Source organism: Lagenorhynchus albirostris, chromosome 1, assembly GCF_949774975.1.
Source record: "Lagenorhynchus albirostris chromosome 1, mLagAlb1.1, whole genome shotgun sequence".
NCBI classification, from domain to species: Eukaryota; Metazoa; Chordata; class Mammalia; order Artiodactyla; family Delphinidae; genus Lagenorhynchus; species Lagenorhynchus albirostris.
In genome coordinates this window covers 37,710,726-37,728,167 of record NC_083095.1, presented here as the reverse complement: position 1 = coordinate 37,728,167, position 17,442 = coordinate 37,710,726, and the positions used below count along the sequence as shown (strand labels likewise).

The window sequence follows — 17,442 nt, the reverse complement described above, 5'->3', positions numbered from 1 at the left end:
AACCACTGCCCTTGGATGCCCAGTTTGTTACTTAGTCCAACAAACCTGTTTTTGAGGATTAACATCCACTCAGAGCCAGAAATAGACCAATTGAGACCAAAGTCAATTTTGACCATTGGTCTCTAAGGAAAAAAGGATGAAGGATACATCAGTTTGTTGGACAATTGATTCTCCCTTAGGATAAGAGAAAAACAAAACCAAAATTGTCAGTCATTGAAAATGGCACAGTAAATTATGTTTGGGTTTGGAAAACTTCCAGTCCTATAAATACATTATGGGAAGCCCTCAGGGAGAGAAAAAAGGCACTTTATGGCTGTTTTCATATATAAAAATAGCAGGCCCGTGCAACTTGAAGAAAAAAGTGGGAAGTATATAACTTAGAATGTTAGTCAAAATAGGAACTATGATTCATGACCAAAACTTCACTTTTTAAGTTTATTACCACTCATTGCCAAGGACTGGTAAGTTTAGAAACAATAGGTCAAAAGTTTGGCAGGAAGGTTTTGGGGAACGATTTGTACAAACAGGAGGTTTCTGAGAGTTTCCATTTTTCCTGCTGCATGGCAGTTGACTTGGTTACCTACATTCGTATTTTGCCTTAATGGAGGTTAAGGAAACCATGGAAATAGAAAGAAGAACCATCTCCATGTTTTAATATTGCGATTGAAATAGAATTGCAGAATGCTTTGAAAGACCTACACTGGTGTAAAGTGTCACGGCTCTCATTTTCTAGCTGATCATGGTGTTTTTAAAAGCCACTAAGTGTTTGGGATCAAAGAGGCACGTTTTATATTTCAGAATGAATGTGTCTATGTTTTTCTGTGTATGTATTCATTTGCTTTATTATTATGAGTTTCCCTCTTTTTTCCTGTGTTTCCTTGACCATGCCACTTGTGGCTGTCTGTCTCAAGGTGTGGCTTTCTGTATTTTACAGGCTGGACCATTTGAATTGGTACCACATAGGTGGTGAGTGGGTGGGTGAACGTGAAATGGCACATGTGGGAGCTTGAATGTGACTCTGTGCCCCGCCCGGCCGGCATGTCTAGATCTCGTTGGTCTGAGCCTGATACATCCACATCACCGGATTGGGCCTAAAACCCCAGGAACAGGCCTGCTGTGGGGACAGTATACACCCTTACCTTGGGGTGGAGGGCGGTGAGGTTGTGGGGATTGGTTGGTTGTCTAGACAAGTTGGTTAATATATAGCTTATATTTGGGGCCACACAGGAATCAAGATAATGATTTGCTGACATCCATTCTTCCTAGATTTCAGGCATTTCATTTTCTGCTGCTGAAGCTTTTTTTTTAAAAGCAGCAATCAAATTTTAGGCATAACCCTAAATATCTGACCCAATCCATTAAATAATGCGGTTTGCTTCATGCTCTCAGTACATGTTGTTGGTTCTTTTAACCATATGAAAGAACCCAGATCCTTGAGGAATCTTCTTCTTTTACATTAGGGACAGAAGGAATTCATGGATGTGAAGATGATAATATGCAGATTGTAACTGAACCCTTGCATTTTGGGATAATAAACCTAAGGGGGAAAAAAAAGCGCGCCTTTTCTCTATAGCTAAGGGTCACAGGGCATGGAGGATTCTGTTACATCCAGGAAGAAAGGAAGTCCCTTCAGGCTGGAGTGTTTGAGAGCCTTCCAAGACAACCTTTGGGTCTTTGCTTATATAGGAATAATAAAATTGGGAAAAGAATGATCTTACCGTCTATCAAGGGAAGGAATGTACATAGGAGAAGTCTGTTCTGTACCTGAAAGATGCTGAGGAATTTAAAGAGTCATATTGCCTCATGAACTAAGAAGACGATAATGGGAAAAACTGCGGTAAGGTTAATTTGTCTCAATAATAAAAGATACTGAGAAGCCTCCCTTCATGCAAGTTTTATCAGAAGGTTAATTTTAAAATCGTTTTCTTGTTGCAAATATGTCTTCCCCACCAGGCAGAGAAAGGAGACCCAACATGTCTAAAAATGAACTCCTCTAGTTGAGAGGCCACCTGCTGGAGTCAGCCCCAGGGAATGCTGACTGTGGGCAGAGGAAGGAGACAGGCAGACCCCAGAGATGCAGCCCACAAATCTGTGGGGAGATCTGACAGAGCCCACAAAGGGTCTTCATCCCCTGAATTCTGACAGTTGCCATAAATAGTCTGTTGTCTTTCATTTCTTCCAAGAAAGCCTCCCCAGGGGGTTAGTGTATCCTAGAAAGGAAGCTGGGATGGTGGAGAAGCCAATTTGACATAGGCTGTTAATTGTGCGCAGAGAGAAAAGAGAGAGTGATAATATGTAACTCCCCAGAGAAATCAAGGGGCTTCCAAAGTTCATCTAACAAGGACTGAGACAAAGGAGATTTAAATGTGTTCAGATAAATAGGCAAGAGTAGACAAAAATACTTGTGTTTTCCCTTCAGTACACCACAGATAACATATTTTACAAATACCACAAGATTAAGTTCTTCAGTTAGTCTGGAAAAGCACTGCAGCGGAATTCAACAAACTGGTAAAGGTTATCGTGGGGATTCTTAGGTTTGTAGTACCAACCAGTGATAAACATCGTAGGGGCACTGGGAAGACGTAGGTTTACTATTATTATTCTTATTAACCACAAGTCACATTCTTAAGGGAATATTTTCTTTTCTGCTTATTTCCTATTTTATAGATAATAACCTAAATTTTAGGTATTTTATTTCAGTTGGTGGAAGTGTTTTGGCAGAAGTTGATTTTACGTGGTTTTTCAAGAAATGGCATGAGTTACATATTTTTCATTTAGAAGATGAGGTAGCAATAATGCTTAAATGTTTTGAATGAGAATTCCATAAGTTACATCACTAACAACAATTTTCATTTTTGCACTTTACCTTTTCAGTCTTTGCCCACATGAATATGTATTTATATATTGACATTCCTATCGAACATAAACATTATATTCTGTTTATCTTACTTAGTATATTCTTGTTTAGTATTTTCCATAGACTTTTAAATGATTGGTTTTGTTTTGATTAAAAACTTTTTTTTTTCCAGGTTTATGTATCAGATTTTGCAAAGCATTCCAATGTTAATTGAGAATGTATATGTCTACTTATCTGTATATGTCTAATTAATTGCTTCTTGGGATAAATTCCCAGGAGTGGGACTATTGAGCATTTTTATGTTTCAAGCTACATACCACCATATTAATTTCCCAAATGGTTACTGTGTATATAGTGTAGCATATATCTTCTTTGTCTACCAGGGAAGGTGAACATTTTTACATATGTTTGTTTAGTATTTTCCTCTTAGGTGAATTATCTGTTCATATGTGTCAGAACTTGGTTTTTTTTTAGAGGAAACCTTTTACATCTTCTAATTACCTATGAAGCTGTTCACATGGTTGTTTCTGGTCTTCAGTTACTTTGTGGGATGTTGCTATAGATGAGTAATTTGATTCTTTGCGTCGGAGATATAACACAGATTAATTTCCTTAAAGAAATGCAAAAAGTCGGAATTAATTACTCTCTCAAAGTCTGAATTAATCTGCCACATCAGGGAGCCTGTTGTTGCATTTTGTGCACATGTCCAGTGGTTAAGATACTACGTATTCACACCACTCGAGGAAACACAAGCTTCTCAAGCCTTAGTGCTGTGGGCTTGCAGAAGCCATTAGAACAAAAGCACAATTGCTGATGTTCATCATTGGAAGCTGTAATGTACTTCTGAGTGGCTAGCCAGACAAACTACTGTCGAACTGTGGAAACTGTTAGCCATATATGAATTTCATTGCTTTTTAAAGTAGTATCTGAGAGGAAGCGTTTAAAATCCAAGCATTTCACTGAAGGGAGATAATAAAGCCTACAGTCCTGCTGCAGTTTATAGTTTCTTGATCATGTTTATATTAATTATTTCATTAGAGCCTTCTAACAAACTCTGTGAGGTAGGCAGGGCCCTGGGCCCCTATGTTACAGCAGAGGAATTGGAAGCTCAGAGAGCATCAGGTGACTGTGGTCATGGCAAGGGTACGCGGCAGAGCCAGCGTGAGAAGAGGTAGTTCTTTTTGCATCCTGAAAAATGTCATCTTGAATGATGTACTCCTTAGGATGAATTTCGTGAGGAGCTAGGTAAAGTGCCATACATGGTTGTAGTTAGAGCCAAGTACAGTAATTAATAATGATGATTCTAAGTCACCAAAGAAAACTTAAATCGTACTCCAGATATTATATTTAGTGGGTCAAGGAATTTCCATCACTGTTGATTAAAAACAAATGTTGATGTTATTAAAAGAGTGAAGTATATAATTACTTGAAAAGTTTTCTTCTCCTGACTGTCATAATTTGGGATTATATGAAACAGGGGTTGCGAATGTGGACTCAAGAGTGAGACAGGTGTGGCTCTGAGACTCAGTTCATTGGCTGAGCCACTTGGATAAGGCACTTCACTCCCCCAATATTGGTAATATTTCTAGTGTCCCTGTCAGAGATGTTTTACGGTGCTTAAATGAAATATGTATAAATACTTAGTGTATTATGTAAAATGCTTAGTGCATAGTAAGCACTCTATTTTATCATGAACTAGGTGTCATTTATTGGTTAAATATGCTTCAGTTCTCTTTTATTCTTTTATATTTTAAAATTTAAGATCAAGCATGTGCTTCTTCACTCTATTATTACAGCAGAAAGGTTAGAAAGAAGAAACAGTTGTTATTTTTTAACACAATCCCCATTCATTATAATTTCTTTTATATAGCCTTCTATTTTTTTTTTAAACTGAATCGAATGCAGTGAGTAAATGTGGTTTTGGACAGGCACACTTTGTACTGACTATGGGCAGATATTCCTTGTGATCTTGTCCTTTCAACCATGTTTAGTCTTATGAGTCAAGCCTCAGGAATTATCTGCATTCCATGAGTTTCATTTGTACGTGAATCTTTGTGAGCAGTTTTTGGCCTTTGATATTTGGAATGAGGCTTGCTTTTTGTGGAGATTTTATTATATTTTATAATAATAATCTATGTATAACCAAATTCAGTTTCAGTAAACACAGAAAAGGGCAGAATATATTTGAGCAGATATGATACAGGAGAGATTATAATCAGCTTTAAATTATTCAAGGGCTGGTTACTTAGCTTTTGTATGTATTTATATTCTTATTTGTTCCTTAAATCGATTGTGTTTGTCTGTTTTATTTTTCACTTGTACCTTCTGGGGACTGAGATGGGAAAGGCATGTTTTCATTGTTGGAACCTTTTAGCTTTAGGTGTGTCAGGCATTAGCTATAGTTTGCTGCCGTTCTAGGATATATATATAGCACTTATCAACATAGTTGAAACTTGCGCTAATATAATTTGTCTAGAGTAGGTCTTCTTGGATATAGATCTGTATCTTCTACTTTATCTGTTTTCTGCCATAACTGGACCCAATATACTTAGATTGCTCATTTTCAGAGACTTAGACTATTAACATTATAAACATCTTGACTACAACTGAAATTTTCTTTGAGTTTCATAATCTTTTAGGACATTGCAAAGCCTCAGAGTCCTTTTATATTATTATAAGTGCAAGCTTCATTGTACTCTAGATATAAAGAAGTGACAGTTAATAAAGGTTGAACATGCAACAAAAAAAGAAAAAAGGAATTTATATTAGATGATAAATATCCCTTCCCTACAGAGGTATTGAATATTTTGAATTTGGGAAAAGTTGTCCTAGACCAGAGCCTGATGTTTTCTGTGATGACATATAAATGTAGCACTGTTTTTGTTGCTTAAAATGCAGAAGCTAGTGAATTGTTTTGAAGCGAAAAAGTGTATTGTGGCATCAGGAAGAGAATTTTGTGAAGGGGCATTGGGTGGTGGTGGATGACCTAGTGGATGAGGGGTGGGTCCCCTGGTCCAGGAGATGAAAAACAGCCGTGAAACCTAGAGCCTGTCATACAGAGTGAAGTAAGTCAGAAGGAGAAAAACAAATACCGCATGCTAACACATATATATGGAATCTAAGAAAAAAAAGAAAAAAAAATGGTCAGAAGAACCTAGGGGCAGACGGGAATAAAGATGCAGACCTACTAGAGAATGGACTTGAGGATACGGGGAGGGGGAAGGGTAAGCTGGGGCGAAGTGAGAGAGTGGCACGGACATATATACACTACCAAACGTAAAATAGGTAGCTAGTGGGAAGCAGCCACATAGCATAGGGAGATCAGTCAGTGCTTTGTGACCACCTAGAGCAGTGGGATAGGGAGGGTGGGAGGGAGACGCAAGAGTGAGGAGATATGGGGATATATGTATATGTATAACTGATTCACTTTGTTATACAGCAGAAACTAACACACCATTGTAAAGCAATTATACTCCAATAAAGGTATTAAAAAAAACAAAACAAAACAACAGCCATGAAGCTCAAAGTTTAGAGAAGGGCCATGGCCGGGTTGTTGGGGCCAGAAGAGAAGTGTGTGAGCATCTTCCCGCTCCTAGACCATATCAGACAGGACGGAATATTGAGGATAAATTAAAAAGGAGAAAATAGGCCCTGTCATAGACCACAATGCAGGTAAAATTTCTAAGATTAGAGAACATGGGGGTACAGCAGCCTTGTGGGGAGAAGGGAGAAGTGACTTTCAGCACAGTTTCAGTAGGAGGTACCTGGTGAGGATGCTTAATGGTTCTATCCATTCATCCCTCCATTGACTCCTTGCACATTTGTTTAGTGTCCTACTTTGCATCAGACTTGGTGTTTGGTGCTGTGGCTACAAAGAAGGAGGTGGTACTCTCCAGAAGCTCACGGATCAGATGGGGTCTCAGACACAGGGACCTGACAGTTGGAATATTTGTGCTGAGTTTGAGGTATGGGGTGTATAGGGAGCACAAGGCAGACCTTCTCATTCCCCCGGAGCTTGGGTAGGAGAAGCACCATGTGCAAAGACAGAAAAGTGAGAGACAACATGGGACATTAAAGAGAGCTTGGATTCATTTGCCATGTTCGTAGCCTGGGTCAGGAGACGGGGATAGAGAAGGAGGAAGGTGCCAGATCTTGAAGAGCCTGGAATGCTGTGCAGTTGATGAGGAGCCTCTGAAGTGTTTTAAGCAGGGAAGTAAGATCACTAGACTGATGACCTTAAGAACTCAGCCCAGGTCTCCCAGCCTCTGGGAGGGCTGCCAGCCTTTCCGGGATCGCCCCGGCGGCAGCAAGCCACCTCTCCCGGTGTTACGCCCCTTCACAGGGGCGGGTGGGGATGCAGGGGCCCCACCTCTAGTGACTGATGAAGTAGAAGTGTGAGGACCGTCTACACCAAGTCAGGACAGCTCTGAAGGGCCATTTCGCCTCCTGAGCCCACTGTGGGGTTGGGAGAGGCTGTTCAGGAGCCCGCTTTGCAGCTCATCTCATCTCATCCTCTTCCCAGCCCTGCTTCCTTCTCTGCTTTGGCCATCTCAGCCTTTGTGAATTCTGATCTCTGCGAGGTTGCCCTGTTCTATCTGGCGTTCCCCTCGAAGCGCTGAGGTCTGCGCGTTGTCTCCAGGTAGAAAGCACGGACAATCTTGGGGCTCACCTCGCTTGTTTCCCTCTCAGAAGGATGACCCTCCCACACTGCCTGTTGTACTCTTAAAATGCTTCCTGTTAAAAATAATTTTTTTTCCTAGAAGAAGGTTGACTGTGGATACTGTAATTCCTTCATGGCCAGAAGTGAAGTCACCTGTTCTACTTTGACTATGTTGAGCTGTGAGTCGTGGAGGTAGCGCCGTTAGATATGTGTTCAGTATGCAGTTGGCTGCGTGTTCATTCAAGATATTCAGCTTGCATTTACTGAACACTTAATTGAAACTGAGGGAAGATGTTCTGAGAATAAGCAAGTTGAATGGATGCTATTTTCTTAATTGTACTTGGCCACCCGCCTACCCTCCCCGCCATCAACATGGGATCTTACTACTTTCTAGTGACTGAGCCCTACAACCCCATGTGTACTAGCACGGACAGATGATGACGCCATTTCACAGGGTGAAAGTAGCTTTAACACCCGCACTGGCTCTGTCTCGAAAAAGATTCCGAATGTACTGTTGGGTGGACTCATTACCTGCAAAGGTGTACATACAGGCAGACACACAAACTTATCACCTCTGTTTAATGTCCTTGGTTGAGCAAGGGGACTCTGACTAATGCAACATAAGAAATATGTGTGCTTGGGTCATTGAGAGCTGATGGTACTTTTTTAAAATTTTATTTTCTTTTATTTTTTTAATTGCAGTAAAATTGCTTTACAATGTTGTATTAGTTTCTGCTGTACAGTGAAGTGAATCAGCTATATGTATACCTATATCCCCTCCCTCTTTGACCTCCCCCCCGCCCCATCCCACCCATCTAGGTTATCACAGAGCACCGAGCTGAGCTTCCAGTGCTTTATAAGCATGTTCCCACTAGCTATCTATTTTACACGTGGTAGTGTATATATGTCAATTCTAATCTCCCAATTCGTCCCACCCTTCCATTCCCGCCCTGTGTCCATGTGGTACTTTTTTTTTTCTTTTTGGCTTTATCATCTTCAGATGAGTAATGATTTTTTTGATAAGACTAACAGACTGTAATTCCTGTAAGACAGGGTGGAATGCATGCTCTGTTGTCCACTTGTTTATTATATGACATTTTGTTCCTTTTTTTCTTTTCAAGTGATAGACCTTGATTTCAAGAGGTAGGTAGAATAGGAGTGAGTTTAAGAGTACATTGTGTGATTTTTAGGCGCAAAGGCAATTATTAAGTGCAAAGTTTGTTTACTTACTGGATGTATTTGTGTCAATTTTATATTGTGTAAATATGTATCTAAATTGTTTGACAGACTATCTTATACTTATCAGGGTAGTAGTCTTATTGATTTTGTGTTTTTTTAAATGGCGTGGATTAGTCTCTAATTGTTAAAGAATTTATAAAGTTAACCCTAATAACATAGAAATAATAACCATTTTGAGAAAAATTGAAAATAATTTTTCAATAATAAAGAGAATTTATTCTCTAGTTTCCATACTGTCAGAGAATGTCATGTAATGAGAGTGTGACCTTCAGTCATCAAGGTGATACTTGAACATTTGCATTAGAAAAGCAGATTTGTATCCATCACACCCACTCTGTGGGTCCATGGGGAAGGTGTTGATCTTGTGGCCACATTCGAGAACCCAGCAGATTGTCCTCCCGGACGATCCAGAGGCTCAAACCCCAGCCCTGGCCTTGTCGGCGTTGCCAGCGAGGCTGAGGATTGATCACAACTCAAAGTAGCTCAGTAATTGAACTGGAAGGTATGTAACTTCTAGAGCAGCAAGGAACTGTGTTTTCTTCATTCTTGTTGTTTGAAATAATGCTTTAAAAGTGGTAAGATGGCTGGGTTTGGTACTTCTGTGGACTGTGAGTCCTGCTTTTTATAGCCTCATAAAATCACAGATTTATTTAGCTGGAAGGGCTCTTAGAGAATGTCTAGATCCACCCTTATGTTATGGATGGGGAAAATTATGGTTCAGATATGTTAAATGCATTCCCTGTGCTTGGGCCAGAATGAGAACCAGAACTCAGGTCTGTAAACCACTAGTCTAGGAATAATTCTGCAATGTGGCATTGCCTCCTCAAAGACCGTTCAGCTTCCCAGGTTAGATTTAGTGCAGCTAGGGTATTCCAAGCCTGCATGGGAAGCATTGTCCTTTACTTGATAGCCATCCAGCGCTCATGTGTGTTGGTCCTTCTCTCACCATGGGCAGGGATCTTGAGGTCAGACTTGCCTCTGTTCTAGCTCAGGTGAGCCTGGGTCCTTGTTATTGCGACCCATTCACCATTCCTGTCCTGGAAATTAGTCTCATAGCATAACTCACTTAATTATTTGATTTAATCTGCACAGAACAGAGCTGAAGCACAGTGGTAACAATGGCCAGGAATCCAATAAGGTGAGGGATTATGTATCCCTCTTGTCTTGGAGATCATTTTTCCGAGGATTGATTATCTTGCTCATCACCCAGCTTAGTGCCAGAAGCATACAAGCTATATATTAATATGTTCTGGGTAAACTACTGGCTAATAATAAATGAATGAAGGCTAAACAATAAGAGAACATTTTTTTTCCCCTGGTCTTGAGAAGTTTTAGGAGATTAATCCTTGCTGTTCTTTTCTAATTCAAATTTTTATGTACCATCAAAATACAATGTATCATATCCTGCTCACAGCGCAAAAAAAAAAACAATGTAGGTGGGACTTCCCTGATGGTGCAGTGGTTAAGAATCCACCTGCCAGTGCAGGGGACATGGGTTCGAGCCCTGGTCTGGGAAGAACCCACATATCGTGGAACAACTAAGCCTGTGTGCCACAACTACTGAGCCTGCGTGCCACAACTACTGAAATGCTTGTTCCTAGAGCCCGTGCTCTGCAATGAGAAGCCACCGCAATGAGGAGCCTGCGCGCTGCAGAGAAGAGTAGCCCCCGCTCACTGCAAGTAGAGAAAGCCGCGCGCAGCAACAAAGACCCAACACAGCCAAAAATAAATAAGTTTATTTAAAAAATACAATGTAGGCATTAAAATGATGTTTATGGAGACTAATAACATGGAAATACTGATGCTTAGTATTTAGCAGAATCAAGAAAAATTTTGTGGTATAATTACAACACTATAAAAACAAAATTAAAAAACCTATGTTAGAGATAAAAGTAGTCTAAAAATTCACCAAACTATTAGGAGTGGTGGTATTTGGATGGTGGAGCTGTGGATAGATTTTTATCATTTTTTAGTTTTCTGTAACATTAAAAAGTTACCTTAATACACACATTTATAGTACCAAAAAACCCTCGTAAAAGTAAATGAATTCTATATTCCATTTTGTAGAAAATAAATTTGAACTATAGTTTGACTTTTTATCCAGTATACATAATTTAGATTTCAAAGATTTCTTTCACCCCCTAAAAATACTTGAATCCATTTCTTCTTTTTTTGTAATTATAACCACATTCTTTTTATTTTTTACTTTCTTAACTTTACTTTATATTGGAGTATAGTTGATTTACAATGTTGTGTTAGTTCCAGGTGTACAGCAAAGTGATTCAGTTATACATGTACGTATATCTATTCTTTTTCAGATTATTTTCCCATATAGGTTATTACAGAATACTGAGATTTCCCTGTGCTGTACGTAAGTGCTTGTTGTTATCTGTTTTATATATAGTAGTGTGTATATGTTAATCCCAACCTCCTAATCTGTTACTCCCCGCCAACTTTCCCCTTTGGTAACCATAAATTTGTTTTCTAAATCTGTGAGTCTGTTTCTGTTTTGGAAATAAATTCATTTGTATCATTTTTTTTTGATTCCACATATCAGTGATATCACTTGATGTTTGTCTGATTTACTTCATTTAGTATGATAATCACTAGGTCCATCTGTATTGCTGCAAATGGCATTATTTCATTCTTTCTTTATGGCTGAGTAATATTACATTGTATCACATACTCTTTATCCATTCTTCTGTCGATGGACATTTAGGTTGCTTCCATGTCTTGGCTATTGTAAATAGTGCTGCAGTGAACATTGGGGTGCGTGTATCTTTTCGAATTATGGTTTTCTCCAGATATATGCTCAGTAGTGGGATTGCTGGGTCATATGGTAGCTCTATTTTTAGTTTCTTAAGGAACCGCCGTACTGTTCTCCATAGTGGCTGTGCCCATTTACATTCCCACCAACAGTGCAAGAGGGTTCCCTTTTCTCCACACCCTCTCCAGCATTTATCGTTTGTAGACTTTTTGATGATGACCATTCTGACCAGTGTGAGATGATACCTCATTGTGATTTTGATTTGCATTTCTCTAATAATTAGCGATGTTGAGCATCTTTTCATGTGTTTTTTGGCCGTCTGTGTGTCTTCTTTGGAGAAATGTCTGTTTAGGTCTTCTGCCCATTTTTCTATTGGTTTTTTTTTTTTGTTGTTGTTGAGTTGTATGAGTTGTTTGTATATTTTGGAGATTAATCCCTTGTTGATTGCATTATTTTGCAAATATTTTCTTCCATTTAATCCATTTCTTAACCCTTGGCTCTGTTGTGGTGGTGGATTGGAGGAACAAACTTATTTTTGCACTTATTAATGATATGTAATTTGACTAGATTCACTTGTCCTGGTCAGCTTCCTCATCCACCAGTCTACATTTGCCAGGTCCTACCTGCTTTACCAGGAAAATCTTGAGGGTGGGAAGGTAAAAACTGCTCCTTTTCCATTAAGCCTGTTAGGACAAGCCTTGCTTTTTTAGATTCTCCTAGGCAATTAGTGACTGCTGTCAGTTATGCATCCTGAGCACACTGTTCCTGTCTCTGGAAAACCTTTCCCACTTACTCATCTTTACATCCTTAGTAACTGATACAGTGCCTGGCAAGTAGTAAGCACTCAGTGGATATTTGTTAAATGGATGAATTAATATGGTCTCATGTAGAACGCTCAACTCTACATGAATTTAGTTCATGTTTGTATAATATTTAACTTAAGCTTGAGTAGTAGAATAAAATTTGGTCAGAAAACTTCTAAGTTAAGCAAGAAACTTAGCAATCATATATGTGTGATTGAGGGCTGTAGTGGGACTTGGTCATTATATGACAAAATGGACCCTTATCTGAAAAAGGTTAATTTTGTTAATTTCCTGTGTAAGAACACAATTAAAGAGAAAGAATGGGTACCTGGCCAAGCAGCAGCTGGTGCATCTGTTGATGAAGACGTGTGTAATTTGGGTTGGTTGTAGTAGCGCAGGCCAAATGGGAAAAGCAAATCACTCTTCCTTTTCCCATTTTTAATAGCAAATTAATTTCTGAGTGTGAAAACATTTCTGCAGCTGCCACTAAAATTGGCAAATATTTTTCTAAATAAATAATACATTTCAGAAACAAATTTTAACAGGCAACATATTTCTGGCTGTTGTATTTGCTCACAGACATTTCAAATTTGGAAATATTTATTTTAAATATCTTGGAGATACCAGTGTTTGGAATTTTGAAGACAACAAATCTTTCATCAGTGGGGAAATGCTACCCAACAGAAATGTGTAAAAACGCATGTACAGTTATGTTACTTGAAACACTTGACAAAAATTATAACCACAGTGAGATCCTGTACATATTTTCCCAAACGTTTCAGTCATTTCAGAATTTTGCCAGTGACTATGCAACCATTTCGGCCACAGCTCAGTAGGACTAGTTCAGCTTTGTAAATTTAATAGAATTCCCCCAACTTCTCCATCCCTTCTTTCCTCCAGAATAGTTTGGGACCACAACTTCTCTGAAGCCTTAAAAATCCAAGAGAAAAAATCATTATAAATAGAAATAGGCATTTTACCTTAAAATACGTCTAGGAAGACATTTGAGGGCAATTCAATTTTTTTGTGGCCAAGGATTCTGGCCATTTGGGGAGAAAAAAAATCTTGTCAAAAGTGGAAGGGAGGGGCTTCCCTGGTGGCGCAGTGGTTGAGAATCCGCCTGCCAATGCAGGGGACATGGGTTTGATCCCTGGTCTGGGAAGATCCCACAGGCCGCGGAGCAACTAAGCCCATGAGCCACAACTACTGAGCCTGCGTGCCGCAACTACTGAAGCCCGGGCGCCTAGAGCCCATGCTCCGCAATGAGAAGCCACTGCAATGAGAAGTGCGCGGACTGCAACGAAGAGTAGCCCCCACTCGCCGCAACTAGAGAAAGCCCGTGCACAGCAGCGAAGACCCAACACAGCCAAAAATAAAAAAATAAAATAAATGAATTTATTTGAAAAAAAAGCGGAAGGAAGGGGAACAGTTCAAATGGAGATATCAAAGAGGAAATTGTAACTTTTAAAAAATACCCCGTGACTCGGGAACACCTGAATTTCAAAATTATTTTTATTTTTATTTGTGTGTGTATTAAAAAGCATCCTTGTCGGAGGCGTGGCAGGGCTTGGAGGCCCGGCCGCGCGTGGCAGCAGCCCCGGAGCCTGAGGCCGGGGCGTCGTGCGCAGGCGCTACCCAGCTGGGCTGTGAGGCGCCTGAGGCCTCGGCTGCGAGGCCTTCCCGATGAAAGTTGGGGCTCTGCGGAGCAGAGCGGAGGCTGCGCCCGGCCCTCGGGCCGGGTAGAAGGCCGGCGGGCCCACTCCCCCGTGCGCTGTGGAAGCGGCGGCGGCGGACGCCCTAGAGGAAGAGAGCTTCGCGCAGTCCATCTCTTCCGCCTCTGATGCAGAATTTGATGCTGTGGTTGGATATTTAGAGGACATTATCATGGATGATATGTTCCAGTTATTACAGAAGAATTTCATGGACAAGTACTACCAGGAGTTTGAAGACACAGAAGAGAATAAGCTCACCTACACACCTATTTTTTTTTTTTTTTTTGCGGTACGCGGGCCTTCCACCGCTGCGGCCTCTCCCGTTGCGGAGCACAGCTTCCGGACGCGCAGGCTCAGCGGCCATGGCTCACGGGCGCAGCCGCTTCGCGGCATGTGGGATCTTCCCGGACCGGGGCACGAACCCGTACACACCTATTTTTAACGAATATATTTCTTTGGTTGAAAAGTATATAGAACAGTTGTTGGAGCGGATTCCTGGATTTAACATGGCGCCTTTCACTACAACTCTACAGCACCATAAAGATGAAGTGGTCGGTGACATTTTCGACGTGCTGCTCACGTTTACAGATTTTCTGGCTTTCAAAGAAATGTTTCTGGACTGTCGAGCAGAAAAAGAAGGCTGGGGGCTGGACTTAAGCAGCGGTTTAGGGATGACTTCATTGTGCAGATCATCTTCTGTGACAGCTAGACTATGACTATGACTCCTACCATCACAGCTAGTCTTGGCTGTTGGAATCAATTTAGAGAGTTGTCCTTTACCTAAAAGGTACTTGTGAAAATCAATTCCTAGTCTTACATGTACAATCCTTGTATCACTTCACTGTCTTCTACTGGTCCCGATGTAGTCCCATTGTTTCTATAACTCTTGTTTACGTGTTTTTGAAAACATATTTTTATAGATGAATACTCAGGCTAACCTAATGGATATAATCTTGGAACTTCCATGATTACTCACTTCAAGATCAAAGTATTATGACAGAACATCTGCGGGCCTAGGTCCCACCTCCGGGTAATGGGATCTTTCTAGACATCACCAGCCCAGTAGACTGGGAGAGGCTTGGCTAATGATGTCAGAAGAATACATTTTGGAATGACAGATTCTGTTCTGCAGCTCTTCGGTAATGTTAAGTATTGATGGGTCAGAAGAAAATTACCTGACCTTCCTGGGACACGTTCTTGTCTTCAGTAACCCTAGTACTCCTCCCTGAGTAGACATCTCTCTCAGGAGCTTCTGAGTCTGGCTCCTGTGTCAAGCCCAAATCCAGTATTCCACCCGGGGGGCACTGCCCCAGCATACATGTTGGTGTGTCCACGTTGGAAGAACCCACCATCACCAACTCTCTTGAGCCAGCAGGCCTTGAATGTCCCACCAGGCTTTTTGTGCATGTCCCACCAGGCTTTTTATATGGGTCAGAGTTTCAGTCCTGCAGCCTCAGTGGGCTTTTTGACTGGGAGTGTTTATCTAGGGTTTAACTCAAGCTAGCTGCCTATTCCGAGATTTCTGAAACTCCTACTATCACAGCTAGTCTTGGCTGTTGGAATCAATTTAGAGAGTTGTCCTTTACCTAAAAGGTACTTGTGAAAATCAATTCCTAGTCTTAACATGTACAGTCCTTGTATCACTTCACTGTCTTCTACTGGTCCCGATGCAGTCCCATTGTTTCTATAACTCTCATTTACGTGTTTTTGAAAACATATTTTTATAGATGAATACTCAGGCTAACCTAGTGGATATAATCTTGGAACTTCCATAATTACTCACTTCAAGATCAAAGTATTATATGCTGTGTGCTTTTTAGCTGTTGATGCTATGAAAGCAAAAATGCTTTCTGTGTTGGTGTTCCTATTTTACTGGGCACCACTGAATGTGTGCTGGAAGTAGTCTAAAAGGTTTCCTTTTCTTAGAGCATGTTAGTGTTTGTGCAGGTTTGCTTAAAACGCTTTCTGTGTAAAACAGCTCCTTTGGTTTTCTGTTGGGGTAGGGGCTCGGCACTTCCTTCTTGCTGTCAAAATAATCCTACCAAGATAGTGTTCCACTGGTCTAGCTCAGTAGGAGATAACAAACAGCTTTACTGGTCATCTGTCTGCTTGGATTTAGTACACTCGTTTACTACAATGTTTGATAGAACATTACTGACCAGAAAACATGGATGTCACATCTCTAGAAAGAAAAACTATAGTAGTTCAATTCCCAATGTGTACCTTAGTTGTTTTTTTGTTGTTGTTTTTATTTTTATTTTTCAAGTAAAAATAAGAACCTCTACTGACTTTTCACTTGGCTGTTCTGGTTTTAAAGAATGAGCTAGCTGTAGGCTGTGTGTTTTTCTGTACCAGTGTGGTGCTTATTAAATACTTTTGTACCATGAGTAAAATTTCAGTTGTTTTGCGGAAAAAAAAGAAAAAAGCATCCTTGTTAAATATACTTTCTGGGATTTCCCTGGTGGCACAGTGGTTAAGAATGCCAATGCAGGGGACATGGGTTCGATCCCTGGTCCAGGAAGATCCCACATGTCGTGGAGCAAGCCCGTGTGCCACAACTACTGAGCCTGCGCTCTAGAGCCCACGAGCCACAACTACTAAGCCCCTGTGCCACAACTACTGAAGCCTGAGAGCCTAGAGCCCATGCTCCGCAATAAGAGAAGCCACTGCAATGAGAAGCCCGTGCACCGCAATGAAGAGTAGTCCCCTCTTGCTGCAACTGGAGAAAGCCCATGTTCAGCAACAAAGACCCAATGCAGCCAAAAAAAAAAAAAAAAAAAAGTGTGTGTGTGTGTGTGTGTATATATATATATATATATATATATACTTTCTGAGTTATGGTTTGCTTGCTTATTTGGTTATTTAGCTTTTTGTTTTTTGTTTTTTTTTTTGCGGTACGCGGGCCTCTCACTGTTGTGGCCTCTCCCGTTGCGGAGCACAGGCTCCGGACGTGCAGGTTCAGCGGCCACGGCTCACAGGCCCAGCCGCTCCACGGCATGTGGGATCTTCCCGGACCGGGGCACGAACCTGTGTCCCCTGCATCGGCAGGCAGACTCTCAACCACTGCGCCACCAGGGAAGCCCTATTTAGTTTTTTAATTTGTTCATTCCTTACTTTATTCACAAAGGATTTAAGATGACTGCAACAAATATGTATAAGAAAGGTATTATATGTCAATAAAAAGTAAAAACAAAAGACGAGACATAGGCCAGGGAAAAACAGGCATAACTTTGACTGACATAATTGCTACGATTTGACCTCAGAGTTAGCTCTGTTTCTGGACATCCAAGGTGAAAAAAGGAACACTTATTATATGGTTCTTATTTTCAGAAGGGAAAGCAAGAGCAGAAATAATATAGAAACAACCACAAGAAAACCCAACCTGTGTCTCCAAGGAAATGAAG

General features: G+C 40.6%; 2 protein-coding genes across 2 annotated transcripts in view; both read left to right on the top strand.

Annotated features, from left to right (window-relative positions):
• SYNE2 (spectrin repeat containing nuclear envelope protein 2) overlaps positions 1–17,442 on the top strand; it is a 329,548-nt gene that overhangs the window by 20,430 nt on the left and 291,676 nt on the right. The window lies entirely within an intron of this gene.
• LOC132527790 (ADP-ribosylation factor-like protein 2-binding protein) lies at positions 7,955–14,786 on the top strand. The gene is made up of 3 exons (XM_060163834.1): positions 7,955–8,056; positions 14,070–14,295; positions 14,462–14,786. The coding sequence occupies exons 1-3, from the start codon at positions 7,955–7,957 to the stop codon at positions 14,752–14,754; spliced, it is 621 nt and encodes a 206-aa protein (XP_060019817.1). The 3' UTR covers positions 14,755–14,786.

What these genes read in the sequence shown, in the direction of transcription:
- LOC132527790 (XM_060163834.1), top strand. Translation starts at nt 7,955, where the DNA reads ATGACGCCATTTCACAGGGTGAAAGTAGCTTTAACACCCGCACTGGCT. An exon ending in TGGACTCATTACCTGCAAAG is followed by an intron (nt 8,057 to 14,069) that starts GTGTACATACAG and finishes CGGGCCGGGTAG; the next exon opens with AAGGCCGGCGGGCCCACTCC. An exon ending in CACAGAAGAGAATAAGCTCA is followed by an intron (nt 14,296 to 14,461) that starts CCTACACACCTA and finishes GGGGCACGAACC; the next exon opens with CGTACACACCTATTTTTAAC.